The 23498-nt window shown below is 40.2% G+C and overlaps 2 protein-coding genes across 2 annotated transcripts; one reads left to right on the top strand and one right to left on the bottom strand.

The window, feature by feature from the left end:
• Positions 1 to 1253: 1253 nt before the first annotated feature.
• Positions 1254 to 6726, bottom strand: ppp2r3c (protein phosphatase 2, regulatory subunit B'', gamma). The gene is made up of 13 exons (XM_040042830.1): positions 6530 to 6726; positions 6265 to 6389; positions 5904 to 6008; positions 5700 to 5812; positions 4895 to 4992; positions 4464 to 4534; positions 4232 to 4364; positions 3175 to 3230; positions 2956 to 3031; positions 2634 to 2770; positions 1767 to 1904; positions 1590 to 1649; positions 1254 to 1510 (listed from the first exon to the last, which is right to left on the bottom strand). Exons 1-13 carry the CDS (start codon positions 6594 to 6596, stop codon positions 1301 to 1303), a joined length of 1389 nt encoding a protein of 462 aa, XP_039898764.1. The 5' UTR covers positions 6597 to 6726; the 3' UTR covers positions 1254 to 1300.
• A 402-nt stretch (positions 6727 to 7128) lies between these two features.
• On the top strand, positions 7129 to 23238 carry LOC120740426 (protein only RNase P catalytic subunit). The gene is made up of 10 exons (XM_040042818.1): positions 7129 to 7855; positions 7934 to 8072; positions 8296 to 8530; positions 9083 to 9381; positions 9579 to 9626; positions 9716 to 9848; positions 17660 to 17770; positions 19574 to 19725; positions 22722 to 22920; positions 23012 to 23238. The coding sequence occupies exons 1-10, from the start codon at positions 7450 to 7452 to the stop codon at positions 23141 to 23143; spliced, it is 1854 nt and encodes a 617-aa protein (XP_039898752.1). The 5' UTR covers positions 7129 to 7449; the 3' UTR covers positions 23144 to 23238.
• Positions 23239 to 23498: the final 260 nt, after the last annotated feature.

Below are 23498 nucleotides of genomic sequence, written 5' to 3'. Positions count from 1 at the left end.
CTAGTTCTGCCACTCTTGGCAAGAACTGCAATCAAGTGTTCGTGTAACTGGCATTTCAGACACATTGGAAGGTTTTTAAACAGCCTGTTTAAGGTAATCTCTAATAATCTCATTCTTATTTAAACCCAGATTATGATTGGGTCACTCCATATTTCTTATTTTGGGTTTTTGAGTCAGTCAGAGGTGGGCTTGCTGGTCTGTTTCAGATCACTGTCATGCCACATAACCTGAGTGCGCTTGAGCTTCAGAGCATGAACTGATGGCTGAGCATTCCAGATTTTCTTGTTTCATCAATTACAGCAAACCAGATGTAACAGGACTGTAAAAGTTATTTTGTCTCGGCCGGCCACAGAATATTTTCTCTAAAGCCATACTTCATTTTGTCAGACAGGTTATATTTGTCAAATTAACAGGTAATTTGTAATCTGTAATCAGGCCTGGGTGTGGACGAATAACATTGAACTCAGCTTTGAAAAAAAAAAAAAAAAATTCTGATTAATTCATGACTAACATCACAACAAATATGCAGCAACTGTGTGATGCTGTCATGTCAGCATGGAATGTTTCCAGCATCTTGTTGAATCTACGCCACAGAGAATTACGGCAGTTCTGAAGGGAAAAGGGGTCCATTTATCATTTAATGTTTAATTTTACAAAAATTTACAAAAACATTAAATTATGACTTTCTTTAGAACTAAAGTAGAAATTTAAAGGAGCATTTTTCACAAAACGTACAAAGGAAATCCAGTATAAAAAAAAAAAAAAGAAAAAAAAAAAAAAAAAGAGCCCACATGTAAATCAGAGGGAGTTACTACGAAGCTAATTTAATGAGCCAGCAGGTCTTTTTAACGGAGGATGCCAAAATTAAATGTAAACAAGCTACTCGATGTAAATTACCTGTCAATTAAAGAGAAAAAATTATTACCAGGTGTTAGTAAAGCTGTGCTTATTTACCATTTTATAATATTTCCTTTTGATTTTTTAAATTTACTCCTATTCAATTTTATTCCCATTTGAACATTTTAAATTTTGTGAGGAAGAAGAAGCAGCAGCTTCCTCACAGGACCAGATGAAGAAAGCTATATTGAATTACCTTCGTAGTAAACCCACCTAGATTTCACAGGTAGGAGAAAAGATCAGTATTTACACAAAGATCAGCATTTGCACATTCCTCCTTTTTCCTTCAGAGTCTTCCAGCCTTCGAGGCCTTCACATGTGTGCGAGTGAGAAGGGTCAATGTCCTGCCATTTTTCGGGAGTAAAACATCAAATTCTCTTTACGTTTCAACCCCGAAACATCTTCATGTATCGTCAAAGTCAGCCATGCTGCTCCCGCCAACCCCGCCGCTGTCACTGTCGTTGGCGACCAGCACTTCTCTGTTCTCATAGGTCCAGAAACCGTTGAGGTCAATCAGGATGCTGACCACTGTGTCACCCTGACAGCTGTTCACCAGGTCCTGCAGTGTGATCTTGAAGGGGTCTTTAGGCTTCACCATGTCAAAGATCTCATCCTAAAGAGAGAATTAAATGTTCAAAAACATCGCCCACGGCCATTACGGCCACATAAGGTGCTGTTTGTCTGTGATGTACCTTTACATCCTGGAAGGAGACCGGCTCCTGTCCGTGCAGCTTGATCTGTTCCTGAATGGCCTGAAGAGAAAAAAAAAAACTGCTGAAAAATGATCAAGAAAGACTGAATGAAAAAACAAACAAACTGCTGAATCAATCCTTTTGATTTTGTTTCACGGAAGCGTGTGCAGCCGATACCCTAAAGAAGTAGTTGAGGGAGAAGACGTTGAGGTGTCCTTGATTCTCCATGTCCAAAAGTTTAAAGATGTACTGTAAAGCTGCTGGCTCCTTCCTGTTCTCCAGAGCCAAAACAAAGTCTAAATAGGTCTTATAGTCCTGGAAAAGAGAAGGAGAAACATTCAAGTCAGACAAATATTGAAATATTTAAACCACAGGAATGATGTTTTGGGAAGTAACACGTTGGTTTTTGGAGCCATATTTGGACAAGAGGGTGGAGTGAAGTTATGAGCTACTGCTTAGCCAATCTGGTTAGATATTTGCTGATTAGTGCTAAATAACAAACTAATAAAATACTTGGATAGTCTGTTAATACAGTAAACTGCACAGTGAGGCAAATTATTCGTCAGTGCATTTAAAATGATTCAAAAAGGAACCACAGCACAAAATAGGTCCAGTTCAGTAACGAGAGCCAAAGAATAAAAACAGCATGTGAATAAGCCCAGCTTCAATTTGATGCAGTGAATCTTCAGCTCTATAACAACTGAGGTAATGAGGAAAAGAGGTACAAAGTTTTAAAGCGTTAATCATCCCTGTAAAGTATTTACAGACCTATAGAGGCTGTAAATATGCTTATTTTAATGTAAAGTTAGGCATTTAAACATGGGAGCTGTGGCCAGTATAGTAGATTTATAGCGACCGCTTTTAGACGTGCATGTGTGTTAGCTGCCTGAGGAGATCACACAGAGTTCACTCAGTCAGCAGCTCAGGATTAAATCTGTTTGCTTGAAGATGTGTGAGAAAGTCCTCACAGTCACCTGATCTCACCGCCAAAAACATCTCTGCCACAGCAGTCAATACTCCAGCGGTTAATGTTATGGACCGTACCATTTCACCCTCGTAGGTAAGGCACTCCTGAAAGACTCTATCCAAAAACACAGAGGTGAGTGTGGCCGTGCCGTAACGTGAAAGCTCCTCTTTGCTCAACATGCCGTTGTGGTCTTTATCCAGGTTCAGGTACTGGCCTGCACAATTTAAAAACACAGATGTAAGCAACAGTACAGGGCACTGATACACAGACACATGCCACACAGAGCACTCTAACTTCACTGACCCAAAATTGGGCCTTTCACCAACATTCCTCTAAATACAGAGGAATACAATTACCACCGGTATCCTGCTGTGCAGATGTGTCCAGATGTTATCTCACCATAGACTCGGAGAGCCGACGGGGCCGAGAACCAGTTGGAGTCCTGACTCTCCTTAGACAACTCCTCGTCTCTCAGCTGGTGACAGAGAAAGGAGAAAAAGGATGACATCAATAAGAGGAAGAGTTGCTTAGGGTTCAATGTGAACATCCTATTGTTATTGGCATCCTATAACAGACTGTGTGTGATCAAGCAAGGAAAAATAAATAAATAAAAAATACCTCCAATAAGTCATCCAGAAAACTGCAGGCCAGGATGTCTTGGATTTTAATCTTTCCTGGAGAAAAGTAAGATAACTTAAAACAAAACAACAACAAAAAACCCACCAAACCAAAAAACCAACACCTCCACAAAAAAGCCACAAATATTATGTGTGATAACCAAAATGAACCTTTTCTACACTCCTAACACAACCTAAACACAGGAAACATGGCAAATAGCTCCATATAAAGATCAAAATGATTATTTTTCCTTATATCTTGCGTATTGTAATTATTATTGTAATAACTGCAAAGCTGCAATAAGTTAGTCCTTACAGTGACCATCAGGCTCTGGTTTCAGAAATCAGGATTAACAAATTTTTACTTTAAACTGAGATTAAACTTCAGCTGATCTTATATAATTAATGAGCTGTAAGATGACTGGTATAAAATAAAAATTCCATCTGTGACAGGCATTTTCTTCTCAGTGTGACTGTGACAGTGACCCCACCCTGACAAATGACAGATCACAGACTTTTACATACCTAAAGCATCACACAGAGCAGTTTTATTTAAACACTGGTTTTTACAGTAATGCAGTGCAGGGAAACTGACTGAAAACCTAACGGCTGCGTTACAGCAGCCTACAGATTTTATTCTGAGGAGATAATAATATTTTCTTTTCATTTCCAGATGACAGATTGATTATAAATGTTAAACAAAAGACATTAATTCACTGATGCATAAATGGAGGAAATGAGTCAGCTGCTGCAGATACAGCTGGAGGGGAGGAGGCAGAAATCCTGCCAAGCAAGCAGGTTAGGCTCAGAGAGTTACTCAGAGTTAAATCCAGAGTTTTCCTTATTTCAGGTTTAGCGAACCAACTCTGTCTTGCTCTATAATCTTTCAGCACTTGTCCTGGTTCATGCAAGTGTCTGTTATATGTCATATGTAGCACCATGGTCTTGGAGGAATGTTGTTTTGCTTGTGTACTGTACCACTGCACATGGCTTAAATGACATTAAAGCCACTTGACTTGCATGGTAATATGCCACGTTCTTATGGGGTTTACTCTCACCTGTTCGGAGTGGGTCGAGGAAGAAGAAGAACTTGCGGACAGCGGTGCAGACGTAGAAAGAGTAGAAGGACTTCTCCAAGCCGTCCAGCTGAGGCAAAGTGGGGATCAGCTCCAGGATGTAATTTTCTAGATCCTACAAAGAATCAGAAGAATTACCATTTTGCTGCATTTATATTTTCACTTGAGATAAAACTATTTTGTTTTGTTTTAAAGTCACTTGAGCTGAACTTACCGACTCTCTGAGGTACCCCTGTCCAGCCACATCATACAGACTCAGGCCTATCCGGGTCTGATGCAGCCACACTGGATGTAGATGAGAAGGAACAGAAAACAGAAGGGTAAGTCAAAACTTTTTAATTTGCAATATTATTGTAGTATTTCTGAGCCCGCAACAGGATAGTTACAGTGGTGAAAAACACAAAAGAAACAATCTAAACCTAAAATCTTTTCTTTTTTCCTTTCAGGAACTTAAAGCATAGTTTCAATAGCAAATTTGCACCAGTTTATTTTCTATGGCACAGAGTAACAGAAACAAGCATTAGTACTATGGATATTCGATTGCATTTTGGGTTATATCCTCATCTGGGATAGGTGGTTGGTGAAAAGAATTTATATTGTTTAGGAGGCTCTGTGGAAACAAAGCAGAGGAAAAAAGGTCCAAACCTTTCCTCATGACATAGTTGAAGAACTGCATGATGGAGATCCGCCCGTAAGGGTCACTGTGCAGCAGCTTGGCGTAAACTCTGGCTGTGAAGAATTTTCTGAAAGTAAGAAAGAAAAGAAAACAATTAAAACTTTACTCAAACATATTAATGGCTTCACGTCAAAATCTGTTTTCGCTTAACACAATCTTTCTGCTTCAGGCTCTGAGCGCGCTCACATTAAAGGTCACTCTTCCTTCGAAAGAGTCCCGTATTCTTATTTTTCATCACAAATTTTCCCAAGTTCAGTCATTTGGATGCCTGCTGCCTTCGTTAGATGAGGTAGCTGTTTCTTAAGGACCAATTACCCATGGACACCGTGATAGACATATAATGTAGCACCAAAAGTTGATAGGGCAGACATTTAAATGAAACAGTGATTGGGTTAAGGTTATCAAGATTGACCAAAGTGGCTGATGCACACCCTAGAGGGACACCTACATGGGTTTTGGGCCTGATAAATACCTGGAGGGTCAGTGATTGTTTACATGTATTAGCTCTAGAATTGCCTAATAATACATGCACAATCTGCGTGCACTTAGACCCACATGACTTAAACTTTGATGGGAGCATAGACTACTAACTATTACTACTACTAACTACATTTCCCATAGGTGTTTTGATATGCTGTTGATCAAGCCTAAGGGAAATGCTTTTTACTGATTTAACATCCTCTGTGATCAATATCTAACAATTAGACTGAATAAGTCCAGCAGTGTAATACAGACTTAAATGAATTTTAGGGTTGAGAACTTGTTATCACTCACTTGCACTTGCTCCCAGCCTTTTCCCCCACCTCCAGGTACGCTTCATAGTTGATCATGGCCTCTTCTCCAGTCAGTGGAGGCACCTGGTGCTTATCGAGCAGAAACCACAAATTCTGCAGAAAATAAAAGGAAACATAAGAAAAAAACAAAGTTTGTGTTGCTTTACCTGCAGAAGAAGCAATGATATATTTGTGTGCGTTTTACCTGCAGTTCCTCATTATCAAGCAGCTCTCTGCTCTTCCTCTGGAGAAAGACAGCTCTGGATTCCTCTCTTAATTTCTGAAGCAATACTTCATCTTCTGCTGGCAGCTGCAGAAAAAACCCAACATCTAGTGGTCATGTCCAAGCAACTACGCACAAGTTAAATAATTAGCATCACACTTTCCTCTCTTACCACTAATTAAATGATTAAATTGACTGGATGTAAAGGTCTGAATACAACTGTGTGTGAACTGTAACGTATGCTTCTGGATGGCGTATGTAGACATTGGAAAGAAAATAGTTCCAAAACTAAGTTTTTTGTTTGACTTTTACAGATTTCATATGTATTGAACTGATTTGATACCCTGTAGTAGAACCGTGGGATGGTCTTGTAGGAGCTGCCGCTGTTGCTTCCTCCTTTCCACTCGGTGTAATATTTGGAGAAAAGCTCAGTTTCTTCTGATTTATTTTCCTCTTCGCTCTTCTCGTCTTTGCCGGAGAAAAACATAATATAAAAACCAACTTAAATATTAACTATCCGGCAAAAGAACACTCTTATTAGTTAACTGATTACAAATCGATAGTGTACATTCAAGTTAACCAGCTAAACACAGTTTACATTGTTTTACCTCTTTTGGAGTTTGCTAACCTCCTCTTAAGAATATCCGCCCAGTTAGGCTGCTGTTCGGTAGCCATCTCTGCTCCGGAGACAAGCTAACAGTGAGATTTCTTCATTTTAATATCGAATCTCCACTTGTAGTAAAAAATAGCCGTGCTACCCAAAAAACATCAAGCTAATAGCTGTAAAGGGAACTTTTTTCCGGTCGGTGCTTTTCAAGATAAAAGAGTAACAAGAAAGAAATTAATTTCCACCTCTTCAACCTCCTCCCTGTTAGTCCACACAGCGACTACTGCCTGACTTCAACCCGTTCATCGCCATCGCAAACAAGGAGAGACTCAATACTTATCCCGATTTAATCTCATATCTCCACAGTATGGCTCATTATCACTATTAACTCCAATTATTTACTCCAGCTCTGCACATCGCCTATGTTCTTGAAAATTATCTGGACATAATATGATACAAAAGCTACATGTAAATAAAATAAATGTAAAAGTTAAATAAATATATAACTATAAAATATATAACTAAAATTATTCTCATGATCAATGGGTGATGACATTTCCTTTTTTATTTTGAAAAACCTGATACCTCACAAACGACGTTGTCTAATGTTGATGACGTCAGGTGTGCGACTCCATCCATGTCTTCTTGCTGGTGTGTTTTGTAGAGGGATATGAGCTGAATGAGTTCCTCAGGCGCTGTATTTGTAGTTATTCAGATTTATGGACGAAACGAGAGCGCGAGAGAGCCTTTGAAGGACGCGTAGAAACAGGAAGGTGAGCTTCTGGTGTCACCTGCAGGCTCATGTAATCACGTCATGTGTCAGCTGTGTGCTTAGTTTGTGTATGAGAAATAAAACAGTTTAAATTTAAAGTGGGATTACAGCTGCTGTGCTCATAAATCATTCATTATAATCATCCAAACATGGGCTCTACCTTCATACTGAAAGTCAGAACATCTCTAAAGTCCTCGCAGCTCTTTTTCCAACATGGACGTCCAGCTTTCTCCACATTACAGCCTCCCTGGGTTCTCTCTGTGTGCAGCAGAGAGCCCAGCCTCACCCTGGGTGTCAGACGGACACACAGAAGCAGCAGTGGACAAACTAAAGGGCAGGGTGGGGTTAGAAACAGCACCATCAGAAGCGGTGAAGAGGATGGTACAGTGAATGGAGGAGGAGATAAGAGGTCTGCTCCCCGGCAGAGGATCCATAAATCTGTGTTTGCTGCTGGAACGGCAAAGAGGACGGCGGATATACTGAGGAGGAGGGCGCCTCTGGTCTGTGAGTATAAGGATGAAGAGGAGCCTGAACGTAGGTCAGATAGGGGAGCAGGTGAGCATGCATCACCACCTCTCTTCAGATATTTAACAGCTCATGATGTGTTTGGATGACTATTTGGATGTTTTACAGGAAGGCTGCAGCCTCCTGAGCGACCGCTCCCTTCCAATGAGTGGAAGAAGCTGAAGGAGTCTCAGGGAAATCCACCTCGCTTTGAAATCCAAATGATGAAAGCTCTCTTCACCTCTGGGGGCGAGCTGGATGTTGCCAAGTAAGAGTTAAATGAAAGATTTAATTTGCCCTACGGTGATTAAACAGATACTGACTCTGGATGACTTCCAGTGGAGCTGTGAGGAACCTTAAAGGCAATTTAGATCAGTTGCTGTTCTAAAAGCTTCCTGAAAATCCTTCATTTAATCCAGAATGCTGCGGTGAGAGCATTAAAGGACTGGAAAAAGCTCCATGTTACTTTCATTTAAAATCCTCCTCTTCAGGTCCCTGCTGACTTTTGTAGCCACGGAGACTGGCACACTGTCCTACGAGCTGCTACTGCGATACCTGACGCTGTGTGTGAGCAGCGGCCATGACGCTGAGGTGTTTGACGTCTATGACATCATGCGGGGAAGTTTCCCCTCTCTGGACACAGGAGCTTCCAGTCTTTTTATCAAAGCCTTCAGCCGGACGGCGAGGTGGAGGGAGGCTCTCAACATCCTGCAGGAGCTCAAGAAAGTAAGCAGTTTTTTTTTAGGAGAAAATTAAACTTATGAAAAGTATTTCAGTGAGAAAAAAAATGCACTTTTAGTTTAGGCCAGAATTCATCACGTGTGTTTGTCATTTGCTAAGCTAAATATTAACCTAAAAGTTGTTTTTCTGAGGCTTAAAATTAATTTCTTACACTATTTCACTCCCTTTTTTCCTGTTTGTCTATACAAACCAAGCAGCCATGCTTCTGTTCAGTTCTGATAAACTTATAAATGTTCAATCGTGGTTAGAGATAAACTTCCTCAACCTGAACAAACCTGAACCAGCTTGCTCGTGGGGGGGTTCTATACTTTTGTGATTTTCTCTGTTTTCTTTGTGTTATTGTAGGGTCTTTACCTTAGAACGTAAAGCACCTTGATTCAAAGGTTGTTGTCATTTATCATCTGCAGATGACGATTGTTGATTTCGTGATATTAGTGAGGTAGTTTTATATATTTCAGGTTGTTTCAAATGTGAGCGAGCTCACAGGTGAAGCTCGCTTTTCCTCCATAATCATCACCTGATTTTATTCACTAACAGACTTTTAGTCCATCACCACGCAACTATGGCGACGTCATCGCGGCGGCAATGCAGCACGGTGACACAAGCACTGCCTGGGCTCTTTATGATGAGCTAATTGACAATGGACTGAGTCCTCACCAGGAGACATGGGAGACTCTGTTTAAAGTGGCAGGGAAAAAGGAAGGAGAAGAGGGAACGAGTGCCATGTCACAGGCTGAACAGCAGGAGAGGCACCTGGGAATTCTGCTGCACATGAGGAACAACCAGATCTACCCTCAGCAGAGCCTCGCCAGCAGCATCAAGAGCTGGTTTAATAGGTAAGACCGTGATAGGGAAGCACATGCATGCAAAACAAATCCTGTTTCTAAAAATGTGATTTTTTTTTAAATTTTTTTTTTTAATGCTTTGTTCTCCTGCATTTATTTTCAATGTGACGTGTATTAAAGGCAAACCTCAACATGTTGAACATAATCACTCTAGTGTATATTCTCCTTGTGCTCCTTCCCAAAATCAGCCTGACAGGACAGGAATGGACAGGCAACTGGACGACCGCCACCCCGAAGTAATAAAAACCACTTCTGATTAATGTACGTACCTCCATTATGATAGTGTGTGTCATTTAAACATATATGTGTGTGTGCATGTGTTCAGGGGAGTATGTAGGAGTTGTGGGTCTGAGCTGGAGTCCATCCAGCTGACTGCTGAGGAGTACCAGCAGCTTAAAGACAGAGTGATGACAGACATCATTGAGGGACAAGATGTTTTCACCAAGACGACTCCAGAGGTAAAACGCACACATACACACAGGGACCTTGAACTTTAATTTATTATCATTTATTGTTATATTTAAGTGACAAACAAACAGCTGTAAACATAAAGAAGCAGCCCGAAAAAAGAACATTCAAACATCCTGTATGAGGGAGATGAGATTTTTCTTTGTACATCCCGCCACCACTAGGGGGAGTAGTGCTGCTGCCAGTTAGAGTGATTTAATGTGGGGGGAGGGGGGTGATCAGAGAGGCATTTCGTTTTGTTTGTGGTTGTTCCTTTCATATTCCACAAAGGTCTGTGTAGACTCTGTAAATAAAGCTGCAAAGATAGCTTAACCACTCCAGTATTTTTAATGCCATTATCTCAACCCGTGAATTAAGTATTCACGTAATTTAACATAAAGAGACACAAGTATGTTTTAAAAACTTAATACAAACCTAAATTTTTTTTTCTTAATAATGTTTCCTTTTTTTCCTTTTTTCCCTTTGTCTACTTTGACCTGTTACGTTCCTCTTCCACCTCAGCTTTGCTGTTTTTGTTTCCTTTTGGTCGCTTTACTCTTTTCTTTTACATTTGCTCATGTTTTCTTTTCTACTCTTTTCTTCCTTTTTCTAGTTTTTTTTTAGTAGAAAAGTAGAAAATGCTAATATTACCACAATCTGTGTGAGTGTTTGTGAATGATGGTGTCATATTGCCTAGCAACCACTTATCTTTGGGGCACAATGGTGTGTTTTTTGCAGTTGCGCACCTATAACACCTTATAAAACAGTTATACTGGTTTCATTTTACCGCAGTTTCTAATTTAGATCTGCAACACTTCTGTTATGCGTGATAAATTATGACCCCCATTGATGTTTTCTTTTTTCTAATTAAAAAAATAATAACAGTTCATTCATGTAGATGTTTGAAAAGTAAAGTAAAATATTGAAACTAGATTTTTATGGCGCACTAGTTTCTCAGCTGTTTTCTTGCTGTCTTTTGCTAGATGGCGTCATTGTTACACCGGCTGGCACATCAAGCTGGCAGAGTCTGAGCTGGTCAAAAGAATAGATCTGTGTTTCAAGTTTTATAGACATTCTTAGGTGCAGTGAGGCAGCTGTTTGTCCCCCTGGTTCCAAGACTTTATTGATTATTTCCCTAAGCTGGGGTATATGACTCTGTGGTTAACTATTAAAAATCAGAGGAGGATACAGTTCTGTTATCACCACATCCTTTGTGGTTTTCTGGCCTTTGCAGTTTTTTTTTTTTTAATGTTAATGGGACAGCCAGTCATCTGGAAGCTGTACTTTCAATTTCTGATTTATAGATAAGAATTATGTTAGATTATGCAAAACTTAAATCACAGCAGTTTTTTTGGCTTTATCCTTTAAATTTGGCCAAAATCAGACTCCAGACAATAAAAAAAATACATCGCAAAGGCCATTCTGCACCACAGAAGCAAGCACAAAGACCGTTAAAGTGAACATTTATTCTTAATGTGCAGGAAAAGCCAGTTGATTTTTGATCGGACCACAAATTAGCCCATACACTTTGCTCTAAAAAATTTTTAAAAAAAAGAAAGGAAAATAACAAAAAAAAGAACAAAAAAAACCCATTTTTTTCCAGTTTTAGACATGACATGAGGTCATATAATCACTGTTTGTGACTGGGAGGGGCCACATCCTGCCGCCTCAGTAGAATATCCCTCCTGGCTAACACCGAACAGAATGATAGCACCTGTCTTTTAGAGGCCAGTAGAAACGCCTCATTCCCACTGATGCCAAACAGAATAAGAAGGGGACCAGGGGCCAGCGTCACATTGAGAATCCTGGACAGGGTATGGAAAACCTCTGTCCAAAACTGAACAAGACTGGGACAAGACCAGTACATGTGGATCAGTGAGGCTTCAGCAGTTTTGCATCTGTCACAATATGGAGAGATTTCAGGATAGATACGAGATAATCTGGATTTTGAGAAGTGGGCTCTGTGCATCACTTTGAATTGAATTAAACAATGACTTGCACATAGAACTGTCTTTCTTTAAGTAGGCTTCAGGGATAGTTCTCTATGCTTTGCTTCAGTTAGATGACCCCACACTGCTTTAATAATGTTGAGGTCCAACCTCCTTGGAGACCAATCCATGACTGATACTGTTTCATTGTCTTTTTCCAGGTATGCTTTTACTGGATTTTTAGTGTGTTTGCATTCATTGCAATACTTAAAAACGAAGCTCTTGCCAATCGAACACTTTCCAGATAGTATTGCCAGTGAATCAAAAATTCATGGTACTTTACTGCATAATTTCATCAGTTTTGCTATAATGCAGCACCAAATTATGATGAAGCCTCCACCAGCTTTTACTCACTGTTGCTTTCTCTATAATAAGAAGTGCCCCAAGACTTGTGCACAGTACTTTAGGCCAGGTGAGGGACAAAAGTTGCATGAGATTGCATTGCGCAAAAAAAAAAAAAAAATAACCCAACTAATTTTTATCAGATGTAGGCTCATATGAAAATGACCCAAAATAGAACACAAAAGATCAGATTCCATGTGGTTTGCGCTGTTCATGCTGTTGTGAAAAACCAGATATGAGTCACATGTAAGCCAGAAATATCATATGTGGGCTACTTTTGTCTGCAGAGTGAACTAGAGATTAAACAAGATGATTTAAACGACTGTGAGCCGGCAGTGAGCTTCACTGAGACCCAGCCAGCACCTCTAAAGTTCACTAATTAACATATTATATGTTGTTTGCTTAAATTGTGCAGAAGCTGAACTATTTGCAGTGCAACAGACCAGTTTGCACGCAGACTCTTTTACTACCAATTCATGTTCATGAAATACATGCAGAATGAGATTTGTCTTGCTGGATAAGCAAGGCAAGAGGCAGGGTACATGCTAGACGTGTCGCCAGTCTGCTGCAGGGCTAGCACAGAGACACACTCACATTCACATTTACACCTATGGGCAATTACTGTGTACCCTGCCTCTAGCCATATGGCTGCTGGGATAGGCTCCAGCCCACTGGTGACCATGAATTGGATGGCTGACAAAGGCCTTCTGTACAAAAGTAAGTCATGTGGGTTGGCCACAAGGTCAGTCTTCCTCTTTATTTCAGGGAAGTTGCGAAGATGATTTACATATTTACACAGCTAATTACGTTTACTTTAGCTAATTGATTAAATTGAAGAAACAGGGAAATAACAGAGGTTGTGGTTTTTGCAAACACCCACCCAATTCAGAGCAAGGTGATTTTAACTATTTAAAATTTCCACTCAATTTTCACATGAACTAAACAAATGAAGGGTGTATTTGTGAGCTTCAGAGGAGATAGGTGGACTTTGTTACCTGTAAACGTAGCCTGCATGGACATTTCCTCGCTGTCTTTGTGCTTGTAGCTTGATGTTGTGTATGTGCGTGAGTTTCTTGGCAACAAAGTAAATGATCCCGTTTCCCATGAATTTATTTGTTTAAGGGGAATGTTTGGCTTTTTTTCTGCTTCGTGAATTTTCCAAGTAACATGAAATGAAAATGAGATCATTTACATGCGTTCAGCTGGATTCTTTATGTGACTGCAAATATGTAGACAGACAGCAGCAGACAGACAGCAGTGCACTTACAAACAAGCTTAAAACGCTGAATTATGGCTGTGTTGTAAGAGCCTTATTTGCTGTGCATGCATATGTGCAGCGTCTGTGTCGAGAGCCAAGGTACAAGCTTTTCATTGGATTGGAATGTACTCCTTTTTTAATAATGCAATTAAAGTAAACATAAAATGAAGTTTATTTAAAAAAGCAAAACAACTGGGCAACACCGGCAATGTGTGGTTAATAATATGACATATTTAAATTATTAAAATAGGGCTCGCTTTGCACATGTTCTTGTGTCTTTTTCTGGCTCAGTTATAGTTGGTTCAATTAAGGGAATTTCCAGCATGCGGACGGCCATGTGAACGTAGGCCACAGCTACCTCCTGCTGAGCAGACAGACAGTTTAAATGAGCTTTGTTAATTCCCCATTTAAGGCAGTTTATTTCAAGGGCAAACAGAGTGCTTCAGAGGAGAGTTAAGCAACTCGTGAAGGAAGGAAAAGGGGTAGAAGAAGGGCATCAGCACAAAGGGGAAGAAAGGCGGCAGTTTGTTTCGGTCTTTGTTTGGTGATAACTAGTGAAAAAAACAAAGTGTCTGTTTACTTTTCAAATAGCACTCATATATGTTTAGATAGCAGAGGTCAAAGATTGACTATTAGAGCAGAGAATGCAACAACACATCTCTTTATCCACAAAGAGAGTCGCTGTGAATAAACTTAGAATGCACTAATCCTGTTTTTAATTAAAAAAAATATTAACATTAGCATGATTTTAATGCAGAGCCTCGCTGTAGGAGCAATTTTTGGTTTGCTCATTTGTGTTTAAGCTTCTGGCCACCACTCAGTTATGAGTTTGACATGTACTGAGCCTAAAGTCAGACTTTTCAGTGTAACAGAGGTGGGTCTCTTTTAACCTGGTGAGATCACCACATTAGCTTATTCTGATTACATAAGCTGGTGCAGAGCAGGGTTTTGTTTTTTTTTAGTGATTAATGGAACATGATAATACTAACCTAGTACTAACTCGGTTAGTACTACGGGGCTACCTAAGTAACTACACCTTTCTAGTGCCCCTTTTGCATTTAGAACTGCCTGACTTCTCCCTTTTTCCACAACAGGGTTGCACAGGGGATGCAGATTTGTCAGCTTTACATCCAGCTTTAATGCTCAAGTAGGCTGTGGTGTTTAAATAATGCTCAGATGGAACTAAGGGGCCAAAATTGTGTTGAGAAAATATCCCCCAAATCATTACACTACAACCACTGGCCTAAACCTTTGACAAGGCAGGATGGATCCATGCTTTCATGTTGTTCATGCCCTATTTTGATCCTACCATTGGAAATCAAGACTTATCGGAACAGGGAATGTTTTTCCAGTCTTCTGTTGTCCAGTTTTGGTGAGCCTGTGTTAATTATAGCCTCAGCTTCCTGCTGTTCGCTGACAGAAGTTGCATCTGGTGTGATCTTCTGCTGCTGCAGCCTTTCTGCTTCAAGGTTTGACATGCTGTGGATTCAGAGAAGCTCTTCTGCATTCCTTGGTTGTCATGAATGTTGTTTTTTTTCAGTTCCCGCTTTTTCCTATCAACAGTCTGCTCATTTTGACCTCTGACCCCTGGCATTAAAAAGTCATTTTTATCCAGAGAGCTGCAGCTTACTGGATATTTTCTCTTTTTCGGATCATTCTCTGTAAACTCTCGAGATGATTGTGTGGGAAAATCCCATCCACACAAATACCTTTCTTCCTCATTCTGATGATTTGAATTTCTTGAACATCTTGGCCCTTTCTACATCCCCAAAAGCAATGAGTATCTTATGATGAGCGTATATACGAGGATGCGGTTTTTGTATCTGTTTTCTGGCGCGGCTACTTGTCCAAAATTTTTGTCTACTTGACAAAAATTTTGATAAAGTGATGTGGCTATAGTACGCTTTAACATAATGCGAAATAGCACAGTCTAGGCTGTGTTTTATGAAAAAGCAGATCGTTTGCTTCGTGCAGGTGCACATCATCATTAGTACTCATATAGTATTTCAACTACTGAACAATTCAATGCCTCCTTTGTTGCTTTTGTTGGTTCATGGCTCTACGGTCTGGACTTTTACTGCAGAGCTGTGCTGCTGTCCAGTCCAGCAGCACAGTGGCTGGCTGAAAAACGCAGTCAACATAAACCGGCTCTTTTAATCTTAAATATTTATTTGGTGCTTAAGCAGATATAAAATGTAGACTCCAATCAAAATGTAAAGGGGGAAATGATGACAAGTGTCAGAAGTGAGATAACTGAGAAGTGAGATGAACTAAACTCAGCAGGAAGTTTTTTTTTTTTTAAATAGTGTTTGAGCTGAAATTGATAGAGTTAATTATGTGCACACGACACAGCTCAGTGGGAATGTTGTTGGATATGTTTACAGAACCTTACTGTGCTTTGTGTAATAAAGGTGGCACTTAAGTGATACTATAAGTTTATGCATTTTTTATGAGTGTGTGTGTGTAGTCGTGTAATCCACAGCAGCACAGTGAGCTGGTTTCACATATCAGCTCTGGAAAGTCCCTGGATAATTATGCTGGACTTTGTCTTTCTCTTTTCTTCTCCTCATATTCTTTGCTCGTCTGCGGCTTTCGTTTATTGTCTTTCTTCCTTTTCTTCTTAATTAAACATTGCTGCAGAATGAATTAGTGAGTATGACTGGTGTGTTTAGGCAGTCAAAATTAATAAGAGCATAAATAAGAGCATGTGGCAGTTTAAAAAAAAAAAAAAATCTAGATCATGACATTAAAGACACTCATTTTAATGTGCGTTCATGATACTGTGGATGCAATCACGATTCACTCCAGGGGAATTCACAGCAGCCTATTTCCATATTGCTGTTGGTGAAAACTGAAAGCACTGACAGGTTCCCATGCAGGTTCAAAGCAGCTTTCCTGTTATGGCACAAAGCTGCCTGAGAGTTTTTACAAGTTTTGACCTGAGTGGTGCATAAAAATCATAAAATGTGGTGTGAAATTTATAAGAAATGCAAATTGAACAAATTCTGCATAGATGGAGCTTTTTACCTCCCCTGTGGTCTGCATGTTTTGGGTGTTATGAAAACAGCTGCAGATGTCCTTAGATTTCTGTGTAGTAAAGATAAGGGCTCACCAAGGGCTGACTAGTCTGAGGCAGCTTAAAAGGTAAAAACAAAACACGATTATCTATTATTGATAAGCGTTATTTGAATATGCTATTAAACTTTATGTTAACACAGAGGACTAGCTGGCACTCTGCCATCTGCCTGCTGGGAAGGAAAGTCCAGCTTGATTTATTACTGGCAGGCCTTTGATCAGTTGGTGAGAAAATCAGCCAACCATCAGCTCACAGGTGGAGCTCAGATACGCTCTTTGACTCAGTAGCAAACTAACCATCTATGATGTTGTTAGAAACCTCTGCAGATGTTTTCTGCACATTAACCGTGCTCTCGGGTCAAATTATCAATCGGAAACATTGCACAGAGGGCAACTATGCTTTTTGCTGAACATAACATAGGCTTTACATAAACAATGGATGCAGCTACTGCGATGTCATCCACTGGTTTGTGAAGCTTTTTGGCTCCTGTGTTGTTGTTGTTTTGGAGCCAGAATTGCTCATGCTTGATGAAGAGGTTACCGGCTAATTCTTGCAAACCTGCCACAAACTGTATGGGTGCAGGACACAGTTAGCTGCTAATTAGTTCGACTTAATAAAATATTAGAAATTAAATACTCTCGGATGAGCTTTAAGTACAAATGGACCGATGTTGGCTGCTTTTAGATGATCCCACACTGCTGTTTCATTGTGTTTTTCCTTTCCAGGTGTGCTTTTACTGCACTGATAGTGCACTTGGGATCATTGTCATGGTGGGAACTCAAGCTAATGCTAATCAGATAATTTACACATAATTCTGCATGGTGGATTATAATCCCAGGGTACTTTTTTACATCATAATTTCATCAGTTTTGAAAAGATGCCTAACACCACTGCCTGAAATACCACTAAACCCCAATAGACCCTCCACAATTTTTTACAGATGGCTGTAGACACTCGCTGTTGTACTTCTCTGATTTTCAGTGCTGTTTTTGTGTAAGTTTTTGTGAACAATTAAGTTAGATGCCTTTTGTGTCGTACCTGTTGTACCTTCATGGATCACTTTCTTTATAAAAACTCCTCACTGACTGTTATTTCCCTACATATCGCTCTCTTTACATATAATAATTCTTCTTCCTCTCTGTTTGTGTGTCTGTTCAGGAGCTGCAGCGGTTCAAGTTGTTTGTGAAGAGGAAGCCAGCCTTTGATGTGGTTGTAGATGGGCTTAATGTTGCAAATAGCAACAAGGACAAAAGCAAGCAGTCAGAGACAGTAAGAATATGCACAGGTGTACAAGCACTAGAAGTGTGAGATGCAGATTTACCCACAGGGCAGACCCTGTGTGTAAATCCACACTCACTCACACATAGTTACACAGTCTTGATTTTAGTGGTTTCTTCCTACATGCATATCTGTCCAACTCAGGGGCTTTTCTGCCAGTCACAGAATGAGTAAACCTGCAGTGTGTGTGTAGTTCTTTTTCTTTTTTTCTTTTTCTTTTTTAGAGCATGCATGTGGGAGATGCACGTAAAACTGCCCAGTACCTGATTTTAACAGTAATGAGAGTACTTGTCAGCCTGCCTACATGTGTCTGTCAGGATGTGAGTGTGTGATGGCTTATTCTGCCCCAATTTTCTCACATATGTGGCTGCAAGACAAAGGAAAGTACAGACTGATGAGCCTATTTCCCTATCTAGTCATCTAGTTTGTGGGAAAGTTAAATAATTTATGAAAATAAATGCAAAAGAGATCGAAATTTACATCAAGCATATTATTCAAAGGAAACTGGAGGACAGCCGTACTGCTTCAATATGAATTACCTGCTGAATTCACTATTCAGAGTTCTGGATGACTGCGTACATGCTATCAGCTCACTGAGATGAAACAAGCTGAATGGCTGCAAATAGATAAACAGTGCATTGTGTATTTGCAGCTTGAACATCAGAAACTGTTTTCTAAACAACATTTTTCACACATAGTTTTGAGAGACATTGCTGACAGTGAAGCTGAGATAAGAAACACTGGAAATGTTGGAAACATCGTTAAATAATTGTGAGCAGCCTGCAGCTTTGGCTGCTCTTTCCCGACTGCAAATATCAACAAATATTTACAAAGAAACGGCTTATTTAGACTTGTGAGGTTGATCTTTGTAGAGACCGCAGCGTAACCTGCTCAAGTACCCGACAGCATTGCCAGCATTAATGTTTGTGTTAATTATGTGTTAATTTCTTTGTAGTAGTTTTTTGTATACAGTGTCAGCCAATATAGATGCAAATAAAAGGCCAGGAGTCATGCAGTTTTCATTTTTCATGTTCTCATTTTATTACTATTGTAAGACGAGCACGTGCAAGGCGAGTTGCAGATAAAAGTTTAAAAATGTTCCAGTGAAATCAGAGTATGTGGCTTCATAGTTTTCCATTTGTAGGCAGAAAACTATTCAATTGAAGTTAATTGTGTTAACTATAATTAACTTGGGAGTAGACGACTCTGACTGTCGAAACATTTAAAAGAGCAAATAAAACCCTAAATTGGCATTTCAGCCAGTGCGTTCCTGTTTTTTACAGTCTGGCTATCTAAGGCTTGCTCAGCCATGACTAGTCAGTGCTACTCAGACTAGAAATAGAAACTATAAAGCTTCCAGTAACAAAGCATCTTGTCCGGTGGCTGCCAGTTCTTTAGATGTCTGTTTGTAGAGCTTAAAGAAGTAAACATTACTGCAGTACACAGACATTTTACTTCATTTTTATTGAGGCAATGAGCCTATGTAGGCTCACTCATAGGAAAATAAATACATAAATCATACATATGTAAAAAATGTATGTGTATGCACATCCAAATGTATGTAATTTTTATATTGTATGTCTTTAATGACTCTTCCTGGACCTACACGTCCAACTCCCAGCTTTTCCAGATGTAAAACGTATAACCCCCCACCCCCCCCCCCAAAGCTCATGTGGGATCAGCTGCTTGCATTGTAGACCAAATCCAGGCCATCAGTTTAGTAATTATTTTTATTAATTAATGTTCTCGTTTTGAAAGTGAATATAAAGAAAGACATATATTTGTGTGTTTCAGCTGCTGCTGGTGGTGTCAGAGCTCGTCGACCGTCAGGGTCTGACTGTCCTGGTGCTGGGAAGGAAACACATGCTGCGACCCTCCAGATCCTGGGACAGGCACAACATGAACCTCATCCAGCAGAAGGCCCACTGTTTCTTTACCGACAATATGTGAGCATCTTATGATAATAATAATGATAACGATAATATAAAAAGAACAGCATGAAATATGTTCCATTGGATAGACAGGAAACCAGTACTGGGAATGTTCCTGTTTACTAGTTACTCTGTAAAACGGTAATCAGTAACTATTTTTACTGCTTCATGAAAGTAATCGGTTGCATAATCTGTTTGTTTCACTGGAACGCTACCTTCAGCATGCGCTGGGTGGTTAGCAGCCGGGATGAAAACGGTCGATGGCTCCTTCTGGTTTGGGGGGGGAAGAGTTTGTGCCTCAAATGAGTTGAGGTGTCTCGGGATCTTTATTCACAATGATGCGAAGGTGGATTATAAGGTCGGTTGGCACATGTAGAGTCAGTAGAAATGTGGGCATTGTGTCAGACTGTCAGGGTAGGAAGAGAGCTGAAGTTTTATCCCTAGAATGCCTGGCAGGCTTGGAGATCGGAGGGAAGCCTGGAGTAGTGCTGCTGCTCCTTTGTGTTAATAGGAACCAGTTGAGGTGCTTCTCCCTCGTGCCTTTGCTTTGGAGGGTTTTTTTTGTTTTTTTTTCCCCAGCACATCCAACTGGAAGGATATCCAGACCTGGGAAGATCCCAGGAGGATCTGGAAAGCATTGCTGGGGAAACAGACAATTGTTGTATTATGGAAAATTGTTTTTAAAAAAAACATCTTTACGGACTGTAGATGTTTCATTAGCTTTCCTTTGTCATGTTAGAGCAACATTGCATATTTAGCACTGAGAGTTGTTGCTTTCGGCTGGTCTCAGGCTCGCTAGTAGCAAGATTCACTGATTCACACACAGATGCAGAAATGGCTCCTTGAATACCATCTTCTCAAACTATCTTGCTGACCTTCTTTGTCCTGGAATAGGCCAAAGCGGGACATTCCTGCATGGTGAATAGATGCAGACCAACAGAGTTTTTACATTTAAGCTTAAGTGATGTCTGTCTTGGCTTGAAGACATTGTCTCAACAAGCACTGTGCAAACCTACAATGCAATCTGTCTACAGGGAGTGCAGAATTATTAGGCAAGTTGTATTTTTGAGGAATAATTTTATTATTGAACAACAACCATGTTCTCAATGAACCCAAAAAACTCATTAATACCAAAGCTGAATGTTGTTGGAAGTAGTTTAGTTTTTTAGTTTTAGCTATTTTAGGGGGATATCTGTGTGTGCAGGTGACTATTACTGTGCAGAATTATTAGGCAACTTAACAAAAAACAAATATATACCCATTTCAATTATTTATTTTTACCAGTGAAACCAATATAACATCTCCACATTCACAAATATACATTTCTGACATTCAAAAACAAAACAAAAACAAATCAGCGACCAATATAGCCACCTTTCTTTGCAAGGACACTCAAAAGCCGCCATCCATGGATTCTGTCAGTGTTTTGATCTGTTCACCATCAACATTGCGTGCAGGCAGCAACCACAGCCTCCCAGACACTGTTCAGAGAGGTGTACTGTTTTCCCTCCTTGTAAATCTCACATTTGATGATGGACCACAGGTTCTCAATGGGGTTCAGATCAGGTGAACAAGGAGGCCATGTCATTAGTTTTTCTTCTTTTATACCCTTTCTTGCCAGCCACGCTGTGGAGTACTTGGACGCGTGTGATGGAGCATTGTCCTGCATGGAAATCATGTTTTTCTTGAAGGATGCAGACTTCTTCCTGTACCACTGCTTGAAGAAGGTGTCTTCCAGAAACTGGCAGTAGGACTGGGAGTTGAGCTTGACTCCATCCTCAACCCGAAAAGGCCCCACAAGCTCATCTTTGATGATACCAGCCCAAACCAGTACTCCACCTCCACCTTGCTGGCGTCTGAGTCGGACTGGAGCTCTCTGCCCTTTACCAATCCAGCCACGGGCCCATCCATCTGGCCCATCAAGACTCACTCTCATTTCATCAGTCCATAAAACCTTAGAAAAATCAGTCTTGAGATATTTCTTGGCCCAGTCTTGACGTTTCAGCTTGTGTGTCTTGTTCAGTGGTGGTCGTCTTTCAGCCTTTCTTACCTTGGCCATGTCTCTGAGTATTGCACACCTTGTGCTTTTGGGCACTCCAGTGATGTTGCAGCTCTGAAATATGGCCAAACTGGTGGCAAGTGGCATCTTGGCAGCTGCACGCTTGACTTTTCTCAGTTCATGGGCAATTATTTTGCACCTTGGTTTTCCACACGCTTCTTGCGACCCTGTTGACTATTTTGAATGAAACGCTTGATTGTTCGATGATCACGCTTCAGAAGCTTTGCAATTTTGAGACTGCTGCATCCCTCTGCAAGATATCTCACTATTTTTGACTTTTCTGTGCCTGTCAAGTCCTTCTTTTGATCCATTTTGCCAAAGGAAAGGACGTTGCCTAATAATTATGCACACCTGATATAGGGTGTTGATGTCATTAGACCACACCCCTTCTCATTACAGAGATGCACATCACCTAATATGCTTAATTGGTAGTAGGCTTTCGAGCCTATACAGCTTGGAGTAAGACAACATGCATGAAGAGGATGATGTGGACAAAATACTCATTTGCCTAATAATTCTGCACTCCCTGTATACAGCCACAGCTTGTGGCTCTGGAGCCTCTGGAGAGATTAAATCTGTTGGCTGGGTTGATAACGCCTTGGTGTCCCTCCAAAATAGCTGGAGGAGGTGGCTGAAGAGAGGGAGTTACTATTCTTGACCCAAATAAGGAGCAGAAAATGGATAAATGTAACACCTTAGAATTTTATTTGTTTTGTGATGTGTTTAAGTTGATGTAATACCTGCCTGTTTAAAAGGCAGCACACAAGCAGAAAAAAGAAAAAAGAAAAAAAAGATATCATTAAAAATCATCCAAGAATCAAAAGATCCTCTTTAAATGTGTTTGTGGGTGCTGCAACACAATCTGGGTGGCTGACATATACAGGAAACCATAACACAGACTATGAATTCAGATGTAGAGCTCTGCTTATTTTCTGCATTTTGTGCTTTTCAGTTCAGAGGATGACCCCTTCCTGTTGTACGCTACTTTGCACTCTGGGAACCACTGTCGGTTTGTGAGCAGGGACCTGATGAGGGACCACAAGGCCTGCCTGCCAGATGGAGCCACCAAGCGGCTCTTCTTCAAGTGGCAGAGAGGGCACCAACTGGTGGTGGACGGGCACGTCACAGCGGGCAGGAGGGTCCGATTTCAGGTGGAGAATGAGACCACGAGAAGAGAGGGTCAAGGCTCAAAGAAGGAAGCATCACAAAATTAACTCTGTTTTCGTTTGTCTGTTTTCCCAGAGTATTCCCAGCTATGACACCATTGTCCAAACCTCAGGAGGAAACTCATGGCACATCCCTTATGATGAAACAGAGGACAGGAGCACCTATGAAGTACCACAACACTGGCTGTGTCTCAACAAAAAGCTCTGAAGACTGTCTTTTTTTACAGTTTGGAATATAAAAATAATGCTGGTACTGAAGACTTTTAATAAAACTGTGGACCTGTAAATAAACATTTACCATCACTGCAGTGTCTGTACTGTTTTAATCATATTTCAATTTAATATGATTAAATATTAGATAATAGGTACAGCCAGATCCATGGATATTTGAACAAGATGTACAACAAATGTAATTTTTCAAATTTTGGCTATGTGCATCCACTAACATTGGACTTTAAATAAAACAATTAAGATGTGATCGAAGTGCAGACTTATTACATTAACTGCTTAGGAATTACAGCTATTTTTATACACAGTCCCCCATTCACAGAAATATAATAAAT

The sequence above is a fragment of the Simochromis diagramma genome, unplaced genomic scaffold (assembly GCF_900408965.1).
Source record: "Simochromis diagramma unplaced genomic scaffold, fSimDia1.1 OVJJ01000304.1, whole genome shotgun sequence".
In the NCBI taxonomy this organism is placed as follows: domain Eukaryota; kingdom Metazoa; phylum Chordata; class Actinopteri; order Cichliformes; family Cichlidae; genus Simochromis; species Simochromis diagramma.
This window is presented reverse-complemented; position numbering and strand designations above follow the sequence as displayed.